General features: G+C 39.4%; 1 protein-coding gene across 18 annotated transcripts in view; it reads right to left on the bottom strand.

The window, feature by feature from the left end:
* The window catches only part of ank1a (ankyrin 1, erythrocytic a), a 158,825-nt gene that overhangs the window by 27,297 nt on the left and 113,645 nt on the right, over positions 1-17,883 (bottom strand). For 16 of the 18 annotated variants that reach the window (XM_048189809.1, XM_048189807.1, XM_048189812.1 and 13 more), the window contains 5 exons: positions 16,758-16,877; positions 16,598-16,682; positions 16,379-16,453; positions 15,076-15,207; positions 9,682-9,843 (listed from right to left, as the gene is read on the bottom strand). In XM_048189809.1, coding sequence (XP_048045766.1) covers positions 9,682-9,843; positions 15,076-15,207; positions 16,379-16,453; positions 16,598-16,682; positions 16,758-16,877 — 574 coding nt within the window. Of the gene's footprint in view, positions 1-9,681; positions 9,935-15,075; positions 15,208-16,378; positions 16,454-16,597; positions 16,683-16,757; positions 16,878-17,883 lie in introns of those variants that run through there. The other 2 variants (XM_048189813.1, XM_048189806.1) reach the window with 2 other exon arrangements.

Below are 17,883 nucleotides of genomic sequence, written 5' to 3'. Positions count from 1 at the left end.
AATTAATAGCTGTATTTTTTTTTTTTTTTTTACCTAAGTTAGTCAATAAGTGTTTGTTAATGCATTAACTAATGGGACCTTATTTTAGTAAAGTGTTACCGAAAAATCATTTAAAGTTGAATAGATATTAGTTGGAAGCAAATAGTGTTACATACACCAAATAACCTCTATTTAAATAATAATTAAAAATAAATAAATAAATAATGTATAGAGATTAGTTTGGGAAACACAATTTGTATGATGCGCACCTACAGTATTATGTTCATATGCATATCATTCCATGTGTTCATTTAGTTTGTGTGTTAATGAATGGAATGTTCCTTGTTTTCTAAGTCTCCTTAAGTAGAAAATTCATAAAAGAAAATCAAACTGAAAGGAAGATTGGAAAGCAAAATTAGGAGAAAAATGAATAAATATAATGCAGGGAATAGAATAGAATAGAATAGAATAGAATAGAATAGAATAGAATAGAATGTTCTGCATGTATCAGTACATAATGCAAAGTTATTCAGAACACAAGAAAAAGAATAAAATGGTAACTACTAAGTTGTCTTTACTAGTTCAAAGTGGTCAAATTATTGAAATATATCTTTCAAATATATTTATTCATCTTACGCAGCTGAATAAAGCACTTGAAATTTCAATATCAGTATGACTATTTGGTAACACTTTAGTTTAGGGTCCAGTTCTCACTATTAACTATTTGCTTATTATCGTGCATATTACTAGGATATTAGCTGTGTATTAGTACTTATAAAGCACATATTAATGCCTTATTCTGCATGACCTTATTCTATATCCCTTAATCCTTCCCAATACCTAAACTTAACAACCACCTTACTAACTATTAATAAGCAGTGATTAGGAGTTTATTGAGGCAGAGGTCATAGTTAATAGTTAGTTAATAGTGAGAATTGAACCCTAAAGTGTGACAGATTATTTAGATCTATTTAGATTAGAAGTTTTCAGAGTCTTCCTGCTATTTAATTTTTTTTCTTCTACTTTTCCCTGCAATACAGTTTTATTGCAGTAATTATAACTATAGTAACTATGGTCTTCACCATGGTTTCAGTGGTAAATTTGTGTATAGGGTATCAGACACAATATAATTTGCAAAGAGATGACAAAGGGAGCATGAGCCCTAAAAAAATGTAGTATGTATGCTATGTACAGGCCAGCATCCATTTGAGTACATATATTTCAGTACTACATCAGCTCTTGTGCATTTTGTGTGTATTGAAGGCCTTTTATGACAGACACAGAGTGGGAAACAGACATAGACACACAAAATACATTCACAAAAACAAACAAATAACGCACAAGTCACAAGCTCATGAAGATAATAAGGTAGCTACAGAATAAAAAACAATAGAAAATTTTTCTTATAGAAAAAAACCAAGCCAATCCATAACATGTTATAAATAAACAAAAACATAACATCCACTAAACACACAGAAAATGCATAATTGTGAAGAAATAGAGAAAAAGACTTATTTACATAAGTACTTAAAAAAAGCTGATTGTGAGGAGTTTAACAGGGTCCCTGAATTCACAGGTAATAGACAGACAAAGGAAAATGACAACATTCAGTATAAATAAGTGATTGTACAGTGACCAAAACGGTTAAAAAAGAAAGGTAACAAACATATTTCTGAGCTCAACAACTATCAAAGATCACAATCAGCACTAGGCCTTCATGCAGCTGTAACAGGCCATGCAAGTTCCATTGTCGGACATCATGCCAAAAAGTGATGTTTTATTTGAAGGGCATCACATGGACGATAACAGCATATGCCATAAAGACAGGTTTGTGATAACAGAATATGAATACTCGCTGAATATGTGCACATTTTTGGGTTAGGTGAAGTTAACTTTACCTAAAGAGTGCCATTATTTTGTTTCACTTGTCTTTATGGTAATGCATATGCCATGTGAATGTGTCATTGCGTCCTGTTCCAGAGCCCTTCAAGCTAAAGTTTTGTCAAAATCTCAATGGAGAAGCATTCATGCTTTATGCCCTCCTTTGACACATGCAGACAGGGTCCAAAATTAACCCTCGCTAAGAGCCAAATGTGAATAAAAATGAATTTGATGAGTTACTGATAAAATAACGGTTTAACTCTAAATTTTCAAAGATGTACAAACCATCTGCTAAACAAAACAAGTGCTGTGCTGTATTTATCTAAGATACCTGAAGTTATTTTTTCTCCAGGTGGTAATGAAAATATTAAATATTCCTTGCATTAAGACAACACAGCAGTTTTTAAAAAAATCAAATTCATCCTTTTGCAGGTTCTACTCATATATGGTGCTGCAAGAGATGCAATAACTTTGTTGTCACCAATATTTAAAAGCAGTTTAATTGTCATGAGGTCAAAAAAAACAAAGAAAACAACAAATGTTTTACCCGCCACTGGCAGATGAGGCAAAAGGTTACTTTTGGACCCTGCATGCAGAGATCATGGAATGAGGTACATCCAAGAAAGTGCCACAAGAGCATGTAAACAGGCCTCATAGCAGAAAGACGAGAGAGGGTTGTTTGGGTGGAAGGAGACAGAGCGAGAGAGAGAAAGAGAGAGAGAGACAGAAAGAAAAGGAGACAGGTGAGTCAGAAACACCTCCCTCCTGTAGGGGGCGCTAAGCATAAAACTGGTGATGAAGGGGGTTGATCACAGAACAGAGCAATAACGTTCCTTTTTTTTTTGAGGGGGGAGGTGGCTTGGGTGGGGTGGGGGGAAGAAAACACACAACTGGTCTGAGGACAGAGAGATAGATGAGGGCCAGAGGTCAACATGATGTCTGTATGAGGTCAAAGGTCAGAGAGGAGGTGCAGAAGAGGAGGAGGAGAAGGAGAGGAAGAAGGCTGGGCTGCATGTGACATATCAAGAAAAACACAAAGCATGGGGTAAAGGGAACAGGTTTAATGCTCTGCCTGAACACAGTACTCTTGCCAGTTGGCCCACTATTCCAAGACGTCACACAAAAAAAGCATAGCTGTATCTTTTAGAAATTTACTAGTGTTTTGTGAACTAATCTTGTTATTCATAGTAGACTTTACTTACTATAGCTACAAAGATAGGGACCATTAAGGGTAAAAATCTTAACATTCTTTTCAAGATCTCACTATGGAGACAAGATTTCTGTGTATTCCCCTATTCCATTGATGCTTGTGTCTAGGAGTCCCTCCATTCCCCCAACACAATGGGTCTGTTCCCCTTCTCTTTTAGACACACACTCGCAAACTTTCCTAAGCATTTCCGCTCCCTGGCTGCCATTTTGTAGAGCGTTCCACTTTATCAAGTGCATGAGGAAAGTTCATATGGACAGACCCTCAACCCCTCAATTTTGACAGAGGGAGCAAATCTACTCGTATGTATACTTCAGGCAGCTCCAGCAGATCACACTTAATTTCCTACCACCTCGCAAACTCTAGTGTATGAGATTTAACTGCATAACATTTGTAGATACTTGTAGATACCATAAGATTTTGTTCAAATTTTCCATCCATTCCATCTGTCCATTCTCCAAACCTTTTTATCTTCTGCAGCGTCTCAGGCCGCAGAACCTGATTTCACCAAGTACAACATATTCTTTGATCAACATCTTTGCTGATCCTGGAACAACATTTCAGGGGGCAGTTATGGCCTAATGATTAGAGAGTCAGACTATAACCCGGAAAGTTGCGGGTTCGATTCTCAATATCAGCAGGAAATTACTGAGGTGCCCTTGAGCAAGGCACCTACCCCCCACTCGCTCCCCGGGTGCTACAGCAAAATGACTGTGTGTGTGTTAAATACTCGTAATGTGTGTGCACTAACTTGGATGGGTTAAATGCAGAGGACAAATTCCGAGTATCGGTTACCATCAGATTTAAGGGAAAAGTTTACAAGTTTATGATAAGTTTAGACCTACAACAGGGTTAGGTGCTTCTACATCAAGGTGCTATTTCCCTCTGATTTTAGGGATAACTTATGGGTAGGGTAAGGTTTAGGGGTAGGGATATGGTTAGGATTAAATTTTTGGATAGGAATGTTGTTCCAGGATCAACAAAATATGTTGACCCGGGCATAATTGTACCTCGGCAAAATAAGGAAGTTTGTCTCAGGCCACAGGCAGGGGACACCCTGGAAAAATGGCCGGTCCATCACAGTGCTCACACACAGACACAAACACACATTCGTACTCTCAGTCACACCTATGGACAATTTAGTATCTCTAATTCACATATGCTGCATGTTTTTTTGGATTGTGGGGGAAACTCGAAATGGGGACCTTCTTGCTCTGAGGAAACAGGGGACCTTCTTGCTTGCTGCCCACCAAGCCACTGTGCCGCCACTGTTATCATTTTCAGTTGTATAATTGTTCAAGTTTTCCTCAGCAGCCTAAGCACACCTATAGACCTAGAACGGTACCTAGAACAATCTATAAGGGAAAACAAATGTAAATAATAATTTAGCCCCGGATTCCAAGTGATCAAGGGTTTAGGGCAGGGGTCCTCAACTCTGGACCTTGAGAGCCACTTTCCTGCAGAGATTAGCTCCAACCTGGATTGAACACACCTACCTGCAACTTTGTAGTAATCCTGAAGACCTTGATTAGCTTGTTCAGGTGTGTTTGATTTGGGTTGGAGCTAAACTCTGCAGGAAAGTGGATCTCGAGGTCCAGAGCTGAGGACCCCCGGTTTAGGGGCATTTCAACCCATTGCACAGGTTCGGCCAGTAGTGGACACTTGTGTAGGCAATGGCGTACATCTGAGTCCACAAGGTGGAGGGAAGTTAGCGAGGGAAGGGCAAAAAAAAAAATTAACTGGACCACAGCCAGGGTCATCAGATTATTCAAAACCTTTTTTTTACCTCTCTCCAAAAGCCTGACTTACTGCTTTTGTCCAAGAGAAGCTGGGGACGTAGACAAATTACTGGATATTTTCCCCCAATTTACTCCCAGTTCAGTTCTCCAGCTAATGGTTTGAAATAAATGGTTGCGGCAACACAGAAAACACTGGCTAGCAGGGGAAACTCTTTGCAGCTCTACCTTTGTGGAAATACAGATTCATGTAAGTGCTGCCACCATAGCAGAAACGGCAAAGTCTCGCTATGAAAAGAAAAGGAAAATTACAGACTGAAAAACAGGTTGTATGATTTCGAGAGTTCCTGTAGCTTTTTACCAGCCATTGCCCATCCAAGGAGATCTGTGTTTCGGGTAAATTTGATTCTCCACATGCCCACTTAGGCCTTTATTGATAGCTCACCAGCACCCCAGGAGTAAGGAAGCCACAAGCTATACACTCCCATCAAAATCAGACAGTTTCCAGTCAAGCATAACTGAATTAGCTTCTAATGCATTTACTGTCTTTTAAAGACCTGAACTCCATTTTGGTGCTCACCACTTACCAGGAAAAACTGTTGGACAAGGTATCTGCCATGCCAGAAAAGACAAAGTGGGATGAGAAAGTGAAAGACAGTGGGTGTTGTTAAAGATCTGTTCTGCTGACTTGCTGACACTGAGTAATGGAAAGACCAGAGCTTCGTAGTCATACAGGAGAGAAGGTGATGGCTTGATCCCCCCAGTATATTAAACAGAGAAAGATTCTATTCTGGATGCATTATTGATCCCAGAGAGGATTTTTTTCCCCAGATGCTGATGCCTAAGAGGTGTGGGAAATAAAAGGGAAGACAAGGCTCTACAGCAGCTCTGTCTTCCAAGGAAGACACAATATTTCCCTCCCACATCCCCTTGCCAAATTGTTATGTAGGTTATGTAGACTCGAACCTGGGCCTGTCCGCATTTGAGGTGGGTGCTCTAACAAGGAGGCTAAAGACTGCAGTCTCTAATGTCAGTCGCTAGAGTGCCTCTTGAGTTCAGGGGAGTGAGGTTTACACACACAGCTCTTACTAGCCTATGTCTGTTACACTTACCCCCTAAACCTCACTCCCATCCCCGTACAGTGCCACCACTGTAGACCCTCTGGTTTGAACCAGAGAGGCTACACTTTTTGGGTCAGAGTGGGATCCTATCCAAAGACCTATATACCTGCTGCACTGTAGATGGACCGACCTGCTACTCTACCTACTCAATGATTGAGGAAAAAGACGAGGGTACCCTGCTGAAAAATTCAGCATTGCTGGTCACCAGCATAAGGTATGTTTGGCATGCTGGGACCAGCTTGGGATGCTGGAAGTATGAGTGCTAGACCAGCACTATACCAGCTCTAACCATCATAAACCAGCCTGGGCCAACATGGAATTCATGCTGGTTATGCTGGATTTTGTTTGATGGGTTTCCTCTGCAAGGGAATAAGCAAATAAGCAGTGCAGACATTTCACATTCTCACAGTTCCATAAACTTCTTAGAGTTAGCACTGAATAACAAAAGAATCCACACATTGGGAGATCATGCTGAGAGCTACTGCTCCCTTTGAGGTGGTGAGTCACTCAATAATTGTCCCAGCACAGGCCAATTGCACAGTTCAGTGCACAGAATCACATGCAGATCCACCACTAGATGCCACCATGGTACTGTGCATAAACAAATGGTGTGCATGCACAAAGTCTCAGTATGGAGTCAGGCCTCTCTCTCATATGCATAAGGTGTGGACCTGCTCTCTGGAAGCAATCCTTTTTACAGAAAATTGAAACTGAGTGTGATCACTGTGATGCCAAATCTGGGGTCACTGGATTTGCACTGGATAGTGGAAGTGGTTTCCCTAGTATATTTCAAAAGAAGTCTGATGACCCAAACTGGTTTATGAGCATATTTGATCAGGGGAATATGGACACCTTGGATCTGTTCTAGGGGTTCACAATGCCTGTGGAGTGCTGTGGGTGTCCTCACCATACATACTCAATAAGGTTTTATGAACGAAGCAAGAAAGAGGTGTTCTTTTTTTAATAAAATGACGATAACCCCATTATGCACATATAAAGGGGCGACTAGACACAAGCATTCTATTTGCCAGCAAAAGGGGCTTGCAAAATGAAACTGGTTTTCTGAAGAATTCACAGAAGTGGCATATCTAATAATGAGACACCTCACTACAGTAATCTCTATACTTTATTCATAATTATGTGTGAGCCAGTGTCTGATGCAATGTCTGATGCAATGTAGTAATTGTTTACTGTATATAAACAAAGTCCAGATTGTCCAATGCCCTTCATAATATTTCAAAGGTTGTGGCTGATGGCAGAGTCAAGAAGCTTTGCTTAAAACTGTTCCATTAGTGTTATTACCCATCCATTTGTCTTAATATATCTTAACATACCCTTGAACAAGAACTAAATGCCTTCTGAGATCTAATATCTCTTAAAGGGGTCATGACATGAAGAATAAACTTTTCTTGGTCTATTGAAACTTCCTTCCTAATGAACAGTGTAGACCAACAGTATAGTGAGTATAGAGAGTGGGATAGGCATTAAAGGTACTTCAAGCAGGATTCATGTCCATCTACACTATTTCATAAATTGATGTCTTTGACCATTGTAACACATCTCAATGCTTGAGTGGTGCATTTTTAAGACACTGTTTCAAGGTATAAACAGCTAATCTTAAAAAAATGCATTTTGAGACCCCTGTCTGCTGCCAATTGTTTTGTTTTCTAAGTCTTGCGTCTATTTCTTTTTTGCTTTCTATTTTTCAGTCTTGCATCTGTATGCTTCAGTTTTCAGTAAATGCCTGGACTATTAATGGATTAGTTATGTGGTTGTTGCCATATATTTAACCTTCATGCCATGGCATTAATACTTTAATACTTTCCTATGCAAAGATGTTTCCCAATCATAACAGTGGGAGTTTACACTGACGTCGTAAAGGAAAGGAAGCACAATAACAGCAACTTTACATCAGGGTGCCATAGAGAAGGTGAAGAATTGTCATGTATTACTAAAATATGACTATATATGATATTTACATTATAGTGAACCTCTGGTAAAATAATACAATAAAAAATGATGTCATGACCCTTTTAATGTCTCTTCAAGGTCATGAATGAATACTTTGCACTGGATTTTACCCTCTCAGCATCTGTAGAACTGACATGTTTCACTCGAGCCTAGGCTAATGATGGTTTTTAATCATAAATAAGTGCATCTCTCTGTACTTGTAAAATGAGCGTTAAAAGGAACCTCAACACACAGGAAGCATGCCACTGAATGGACTGATACTGAATTGAATAGGTTACCTTTGTTAATGGTAAAAAAGGAACCAGATCATCATATATCAGGGAGCCATTGCACAGCAATGTGACAGAATATAAAACTGGGGATAAATACAACTTAAGCTGTATATGACAGGATCTGTTGCATGCTTGTGAAAATGTTATTTGAGCTGTAAAGTTATCTAAATTTTTTTCTAGATGGAAGAACTTTTGAACTTCGGAACTTTCCCCCATGTAAACAGTGTTTTATGAATAGAGATCGTACTCCAAGTGAAGACAACAATCTCTGAGCTAAAATGTGTTGGAAACACGCAATCCCAACAGGAAAACCAAAGCTTGTTTTGCCTAATTGTAAGTTAATAATGGAGATGCAACCTTTGCCACCTAATGACCTATGAAAATATCAGACGGTAACTGTCTGTAATAAAACTCGGGAAGGTTTTCTATGATGTCAGGGTCTTTATACAATTGTTAGCATGTGATCCATGACAACTGTTAAGGCTTTGCCAAAGTCAGTGGGGTAAACAAGTTTATAATATTCCGCTCTTATAAGAAAACCTGATTATACCTGATTATAAAACATGGTTATATCATGTCTCTTCCAAGTATCTTTGTGTGGATATCAAGCATAAGTGGTCATGAAGTGATTCACATCAGTCTCATACTAACATGCTAGCGAAGTCGAATTGTTACAGATGTACAAGATTTATGGGTAAACATGTTTTCATTATTCATTTACAAAATAAGTCAATTTTTAGGACAACTGCAAGCTACAGATTCTGTCAGAGCTTAAGTTATAGGTAACACTTTAGTTTAGGGTCCAATTCTCACTATTAACTAGTTGCTTATTAGCATGCATATTAATAGGATATTGGTTATTTATATTGGCCTTATTCTGCATGACCATATTCTGCATCCCTAAATCCTACCCAAAACCTAAAATTAATAACTACCTTACTAACTATTAATAAGCAGTAATCAGGAGTTTATTGAGGCAAAATTCGTAATTAATAGTTAGTTAATAGTGAGAATTGGACCCAAATCTAAAGTGTGACCAAGTTATATTTTCCCCGGTAATATACATTTAACTGTACAAATGAACTGTAACTGTAAAATATAAAATTAGAATGAATAGTGTGACAATCTCTCACGGTTTGTCTGATCCTAAATGTGTCCTATCCAAACACGTAGCAAATCTCCTTAATCTCAAATATTTCCCCAATTTCAAAAGGAACAGAGGAGATCTTTGAGGAGTTTTAAAACATTTTAAAAACATTTGGACAGGGCAGGCTACAAAGGCAACATAACATAGTTCTGGAGGGGTGTCATCAGTTCTGGTCCTGGTGACAGCAGAATTGGAAGAGGAAATGTTAGGTTCATGGCCAAAATATAGGGTTTGAAGGGTTTGAACAGAAGATACAGCAGCATATATCAGCTGAATGAGAGGAAAAGCCAGCTCTTGGGAAAAAAAGCATTATGTGGGACAAGTGAAGACTAGTGTAGAATTTCACAAGGGAATGTCTCTCTCTTACCATTTGTAATGCCAGGAGATAGATGGTCTCTGTCATGATGCCTAGACATGGAAGCCTCTTGCTCCCAGCCCCCCTGCTGACCTGTTGGTGGTCCCTGGCCCTCCAGCATGTTCACAATGTCCATTCGGTCAATACTCTTGAGGGCCACGTACAGGCTGTCCACTACAGTGGTGAGAGACACACAGATGGTGGAGAAATGGAGAAGGGGAAGACAGGGTAGTTGGACATAAAGGATGAGGACAGAGAGACACCACTGACAAAACCAAAGGATTTCAAGACACTATTAGGAAAGACATCAAAAATACAATAATTTACTAAGTTATTTACTTTTGTTATCTACAAAACAAGTAGATATTGTGCATAAATCTGTCTCTGTCACGTGACCTTCTCTTTACAGCCACCATATTTATTACCATCAGGGGGAAAGCAATGGCAGGGAATTCAAAAACTTCCCACAAGCTATATCAAGACATAACGTCAACCTCAATGCAAATGTGACAATGTGACTTTTCCTCATTTCACTTAACAACATCTGGTTACCCTGTGTAGCCTTGGTTCTCTGAATGACAGGAGTGAGAATTTTGAGCTGTGACACACCAAGCTAACGTAAAAGAACTAGCAGTGATGTTCACATTAAAGAACACAGACGCAGCCAGGTCATTTCCATAATGACCAACGCACCAGTTAGCGTCTGGATTAAGACATGCTTTTTTTGGGCAGTAAATAATGGCACAAACGCCAGTAAATTGATGAGCGCAAACCTTAGTAAATCACCTTGCATGATTCATTTAAATACTCTCCTCCTATAAATTTTGTGCCTGAAAGGGAAACTCCTACAAATGCATATGCAATAAGGCTGTCCACGGCTTTTCAGCGCTATTTTTTTCACTGCATGTCTTTAGTAAAATCCTGACAGTAGTTTTTTAATGCCAAAAGAGGGTTTCGCTCTGGCTCAAGCTGTTAGTAAACCAGCCCCTCTATCAGCAGGAATCAATAGTCTATATTTGTCATTCAAAAAGGGAAACTGAAACTAGAACTGCAGATATACAACCCGAATTCCAGAAAAGTTGGGACGTTTTTTAAATTTGAATAAAATGAAAACTAAAAGACTTTCAAATCACATGAGCTAATATTTTATTCACAATAGAACATTACAAATGTTTAAACTGAGAAATTTTACAATTTTATGCCCAAAATGAGCTCATTTCAAAATTTGATGCCTGCTACAGGTCTCAAAATAGTTGGGACGGGGCATGTTTACCATGATGTAGCATCTCCTCTTCTTTTCAAAACAGTTTGAGCTTATGGAGTTTTGGTGTTGGAATTTGGTCCCATTCTTGCCTGATATAGGTTTCCGGCTGCTGAAGAGTTTGTGGTTGGCTTTGATGTATTTTTCGTTAAATGATTTGCCAAATGTTCTCTACAGGTGAAAGATCTGGACTGCAGGCAGGCCAATTCAGCACCCGGACTCTTCTACAATGAAGCCATGCTGTTGTAATAGCTGCAGTATGTGGTTTTGCATTGTCCTGCTGAAATACACAAGGCCTTTCCTGAAATAGACATCGTCTGGAAACCTTTATATACATTTCAGCATTCATAGTGCCTTCCAAAACATGCAGGCTGCCCATACCGTATGCACTTATGCACCCCCATACCATCAGGGATGCTGGCTTTTGAACTAAACTGTACGCTAATAACACGCTGGAAGGTCTCCCTCCTCTTTAGCCCGTAGGACAGGGCGTCCGTGATTTCCAACAAGAATGTCAAATTTGGACATTTTTCCACTTTAAAACAGTCCATTTTAAATGAGCCTTGGCCCACAGGACACAATGGCGCTTCTGGTGCTTCCTTTATTGCATGATAGAGCTTTGGTTGGCATCTGCAGATGGCACGGCGGATTGTGTTTACCAACAGTGGTTTCTGGAAGTATTCCTGGGCCCATTTAGTAATGTGATTGACACAATCACGCCAATGAGTGATGCAGTGTCGTCTGAGGGCCTGAAGACCACAGGCATCCAATAAAGGTCTTCGGCCTTGTCCCTTACGCACAGAGATTTCTCCAGTTTCTCTGAATCTTTTGATGATGTTATGCACTGTACATGATGAGATTTGCAAAGCCTTTGCAATTTGACATCGAGGAACATTGTTTTACACAATCTTTTTACGTGCTCTATCACAGATTGGAGAGCCCATGTTTACTTCTGAGGGACTCTGCCTCTCTAAGACATCCCTTTTATAGCTAATCATGTTACAGACCTGATATCACTTAACTTCATTATTTGCTAGATGTTCTCCCAGCTGATTCTTTTCTAAATTTCTTGCTTTTTCAGCCATTTGTTGCCCCCGTGCCAACTTTTTTGAGACCAGTAGCAGGCATCAAATTTGAAATGAGCTCATTTAGAAGATAAAAGTGTAAAATTTCTCAGTTTAAACATTTGTTATGTTATCTATGTTCTATGTGAATAAAATATTGGCTCATGCGATTTGAAAGTTTTCATTTTGTTCAAATTTTAAAAATGTCCCAACTTTTCTGGAATTCGGTTTGTAGAAACAAATTAGAGCGTATTTACCATTTCAAACATTAATCATGTGGATCACTTTCTTCATCCAGGTGGCTCATGTTGTTATGAAAATATTTATATTGGAATGCTCAGGTTAAGATGATGTAAAATTAGAACTGCCCGTTTTAATCACTTTCGCTTTTATTCTAATGCACTCGTTTGGTAAGCTGAATGCTGACGACAATTCAAGATCCTCATTTGGACAAAATACCCCTGATGATGTCCAACTAGTGCAGATGGTGCGAAACACACCGCAAAAACTGGGCTAGTTGATGGACCGACGGTCCAACGTTGGCTGATGGCCAACGGTCGGCTTGGTGTGTCAGGGCCTTTAGGGCAGTGAGAATTAGCCTCACCCCTTTGCTCCCATTGGCCAGCAGCCCAGTTCTCATTCAAAAGAGTTAGACTCTAAAAGACGAGCTGCATTTGCAAGGAACCTCTAGTCTGTGTCTCTCTCCTTTCTTTGAGAGTTACACTAGGTAAGCAGATGTTCTCTTACTGTAAAGTCCTTTTCAAACAGAACACTCTATGGGAGAATTTTAAACAAGTCCCACAATGGTCCGTAAAATACAGAATAATGCTACTCGTTCATTCCAGAAAATGTACTACCTGCCCGCAAGACCACGTGAGTGACATTAGGCGTGGAGACATCACATTAGTAATACTTTACGAAAGTATGAGAGTAGCTGCTGCACAAATCTCCTCCACCGATAAGGCCTTAAATAATGGTGATGCTACTGTTAACTGAATACAGTGGCTCCTCTCCTGCATACTGGTATGCAACTGTATCAACTGTAACACCTCAAAACAGTTCCGCCTATGTCACACGTGACCTTTCCAACGTGATTGTGATGCGTGGTGCATCGCAAAGCTAGTGCAAGACAAGCATTTGTGGTTAAAAAGTATTTAATTGTTGTAGAAAATCTGATCGTTTCGCTAAACAAGACCCTTATTCAAAGGATCGTGTAGAGCTCTTTGAAGCTGCACTGAAACTGCAGTTTGGACCTTCAACAAGTTGAACCCCACTCAAGATCACTATATGGAGAAAAATCCTGGAATATTTTCCTCATAACCTTAATTTCTTTTCGACTGAAGAAAGAAAGACATACACATCTTAGATGACATGGGGGTGAGTAAATTATCAGGACATTTTAATTCTGAAGTTAACTAATAAAACGTTGCGGGGCATGACAATCGCTACCCGTGCTTTTTCTTCTTAGGGAGCTGTCCTCACCCATAAGGTGTCTGAGGTGCTAGAGCCCAAGTCCCATGTGGCGCCATGGCACTAGAGGCATGTTCTGATGGGCAGGCTGGGTTCACCTGTTAGGTGCCCTGTGATGAGGTGGGTCTTTGAAGCTTTGGGAATCTGGGGCAAATTAAGGGACAGCTTTTGACACCGAGCTACAGGGACAACTGAAAGGGGTCAGACTTCTGCACTACACAAAGTCCATTTTCTTCACCCTTGCACTGTTAGGGAGGCTCCAGGAACAGATTCGGAAACCACTGCTCCAGTCCCAGGTAAGAAGTCCACAGCCGGAGCGAATCCTTCTACTCAATATGATTGCCACACGGATTCGGACAAGGCCGTTTTGCGGCATGCTTTGTGTGCTGTAGCTCACATTACATTCAGGGCTTGACATTAACACCCGCCAAGCCAGGTGTATTTCATCACTGAGTCACTTTGGAGGGTTACATTTTATATATAATATACATTTTTCAGTTGTAGTCTTTTAAAAAGGCATCTGAAATAATAAATTGCAATGTAGTGTTGTCAGAAATATTGATACCAAACTATATCTGAACAGCGAGTTGACACACAAACCCGCCTCCCCTCACTCACTTCTTTCATTTGCTCCGGATGAATATTGTTGGTGTTACAGGGCTTGAATTTCAGCATGTGATTGTGTGTATTGCGCATAATTTTACTCATTCCCACAGATTTTGTGCTCACACCCAAAGTGCGCACACGTAAAGCCTCTTCTCAGTACTAAATTGAGTTATTTTTCACGGCTTATTGCACATAAACAGTCAGATACACACAAAATAATGTCAAAATGCCGGTCTTGGCAAGTATTCACGTAAACACAGTCAGTTATGTTTGAAGTGAACATAAACAGTTGAGAAAGAAACCGCATGTGTAACAGTAACGGGTCTGTGTGTCAGGTCTTAAAGTGACAGCAGCCTAATATACCTGTTGCCAAATTATGAGATAATATTATAAATATCTACATGGTAGTTTTCCCCCATGGTATCGATGTCAAAATTGTGGCCAGTGAAAATGCTGAGTGGCTAGTAACTTTGGAAAACCACCAGACACAGTGGCTGGTGAGCAAAAAAAGTTAATGTCAAGCCCTGTTTATATTAATTCCAACCTAATCACTGAGATTTCTGGAAATACAGTCAATAGATGTGACATCCCAAGACGATGAGTGGAGCATGGCCTTGAAGTGGCATGAAATCCTCCTATTTCAGCAACAGTTATGTACACCTCTGATCTGAAAAGGCTTCAGAAATGGGGGTGTGAAAAGCCATGGTAAGGTGGGAGGGTAGAGGGGTGGAGACTGCATGATAAGGGGAGGGCCTGAAGCACAGCAAGGCAGCTAATTTGCATCCCAGCAATTTGGGCACTCACTTTATGAAGTTTTATAAACTGAAACAAAAATTTTGATAACTCTGCACTGCAGATTAGAAGCATGCTGATATGTATAGCAACAAATATGGCAGCATTTTCATACAGTTACGTCACATGAGACAGATGAATACGGTAAAATTTGCTCGCAAATAATTTAGGTATACTAATAGGATCATAGTGAATGGACACTGTGGCACTCACTTTTGGCTCTCTTCCCCTCTCGAGCAGCCCACAGGTTGAGCAGTGTTGAGCTCTGCTCTAAAAGGGAGTTGGGATTCTCCACACGGATCTTATTTATTTCATCTACATTAAACTGCAGTTCACGTCCCAACTCTGTACAGGAATTAGATATGATACATTATGTGCTGGCATGAATGGAATAAATTTGTTCCTTCACTATTAAGTGACTCATTTTAGACTAAAGCATGATTTACTGAAGTATGAGGGCTAAATTTGTCACACTTTTGTATTAATAAACTGACAAATCAATAATCAATCACATATGAATTGTATAAATTGGTGGATACACAGATAAAGCAAAAATAAATGAATCAACAAAGAAATCAGTGTGAAAATAAAAACAAGCAGACAAAACTAACATGTTGAGAAGCTTCGCATATTTATTTTCTATTTTTTTTCCTCATAGATTTATGTTTTATGTCTGTATTTCTGCTCCACTGTTACTCCAGTGCTAGCCTGTTTTCTTAAAAAAATATGCAAGGGTTCAAAAAACATGTTAAAATTGGCATATTTAGCTCTTGAAGATTAAAGTAATTATAGTTTTCTAAGTGTAGAAAAGAGAGGGTGTATTGACAAACACTGCAGGCAATGGAACTGCATTAAAATAAGAAAAATGTGCATTTATTTGCAGATATGATATGAAAGTGTTTGACATGATCTGACACGCCTCCTTCCAATCCTCACATCGTTGCTACATAATGTACAACTAAACAGTGACTAAACTAACAAAACTATATATATAGTCTACTTATAAGAATCTACTAAATTTAAGTTAAAGACTGAATGCAATGAAAAGTGCTTAAATAATCAATTGCAATAATTAGAATTAATTGTTTACTATTACTCATTCCATTATTTTTAATTTGTGGAACTATATAATTTATCTGTTTATACAATAACTTTCAAATGTCCTAATTTTATCCTTCATTAATTAGTGATTTGTCAATTAATTCAACAATTAATTAAGTTGCATGAATAGGCCCCTGAATGAAGCCCCTACAGCATGAAATAGTTAAGCTTGTGCAAAATGATCTCTTGTAAAGCCAAAAAATTAAGCCAAAGTCAATATTTAATATCATCTGCACATGCTAGACAAGGTGAAATGTCCTTGAGGTAAATTTGGATCTTAAAGTAAATGACTTGTCAAAACATTTTGAATTCTCTATATAACAGAGGTGACATCCAGATATGCCTTGACAAGACATGGCCAGTTAAGCATCACGCTTGTTAAGCAAAAGAAGAGCATCCAAACCCACACACTCACCAGCCCAGCTCAGGCCTAGCTGTTCAGCTATTAAAGCCATCTTTAACTCCGTCCTTTCCATGGCGCTCAGTGATGCTGCAGAAACCAGACCATCATTGGCTCAAGAGTTCAGCAATCTGATGCTGCAGCTCACATCATATTCAAAGCAGGGTCAGGCAAAGGTTGTATGAGATTTGGGGGCTAAACATGCAGGAGCTGTCAGTGTGGGAGCAATCTTACCCATGGCTGGTTCATTCAGAGCACTGTATCTTTCTCTCAGAGCCAAAGGTGTCAGAGTCCTCCTTCGCTCATCGCTTCCTATGATCTGAAATAAACGCACTGTTAGAGAACAAATATATGAGCGTTATAAACAGTGACCTATTTTTGACCTTTGTATTACCTTAATGCATGGTGGCATGGTAACGTTGAGGTTGCACAACACATGTTGACTGTCTTCGTATTTGGTTGATTTGCGCAAGAAAGACAAAAAGCCAGAGGGGTCTTTACTGCTGTCCCTCACCTGGGAAAGAAGTGGATATTCTATGAACATGTGATGATACAGGCAATTATTTGTTCATGAATATTACATTTTAGCCAAGCATGGGTTCCTGTTTTGAGTCATAAATTATTTTTATGTGTTTAATTTTTTGGTTACACTCTATTTTCATGGTCAATTTTACACATCATGCTGACTATAAGTAAGGTTGCACCTACATGACTACTAACTCTCATTAGTAGAATATTAGTAGACTAGTAGGGTTAGGGTTAGAATAAGTTGACATACTTGCAAAGTTACTTATAGAATGTCTGATGGGGAGCATCAAAATAAAGTGTTAGCAGATATTAAGAGGAGACAGTCTACTAATACTCTAAAGCCCTGTTTCCAACTGGTATTAAGATGCATTTTGGTCGATCGGATCACAAGTGGACGACGCTAAATACAGGTGTAAACGGGGTCTAAAACGTTTTGAGCTTGTCCACTTTCGACCACTTCCAGAGGTAGTCGAAAACGTATTCAACCGGATTGCTTTCGTAGTGTAGACGCTCACTGAATGTGTTCAAACAGTCACTTAAGACCGCCTACTCTCCGCCGACCGAACTAATGTGTAAACATTATAGGAAGTGCGCTAGCCAAACTTTGTCGTCCGCAGACCCAAGTTTGGTTTGAAGAGGAAAAATGTACCAAGCACAATGTTCTCTCACCATTCCTGATTTCTCACTCACAGCGTTTGGCCGGTCTTGCAGCTATCAGAGCAGAAACAAAAGCTAATGCTCTCTGTATGTTATCATCTCTGGGTGTGGTTATGTGTAAATTGCATGAGTTTATTTGTAGATCCAAAGATCTGAAAAAGCCCATACATTTACCCGCTCATAGACCCTCTCCTCGAAGAAATCAGAACAGAAGTGGTTGAAAGTGGACAAAAGAGACAGATTAAAACACCAGGTGTAAACGGGAATGTGTCTCCCTCGTCTACGTGTGATCCAATTCAACCAAAATGCATCTTAATACCAGGTGGAAACAAGAG

Source organism: Megalobrama amblycephala, linkage group LG4 (assembly GCF_018812025.1).
Source record: "Megalobrama amblycephala isolate DHTTF-2021 linkage group LG4, ASM1881202v1, whole genome shotgun sequence".
In the NCBI taxonomy this organism is placed as follows: domain Eukaryota; kingdom Metazoa; phylum Chordata; class Actinopteri; order Cypriniformes; family Xenocyprididae; genus Megalobrama; species Megalobrama amblycephala.
This window is presented reverse-complemented; position numbering and strand designations above follow the sequence as displayed.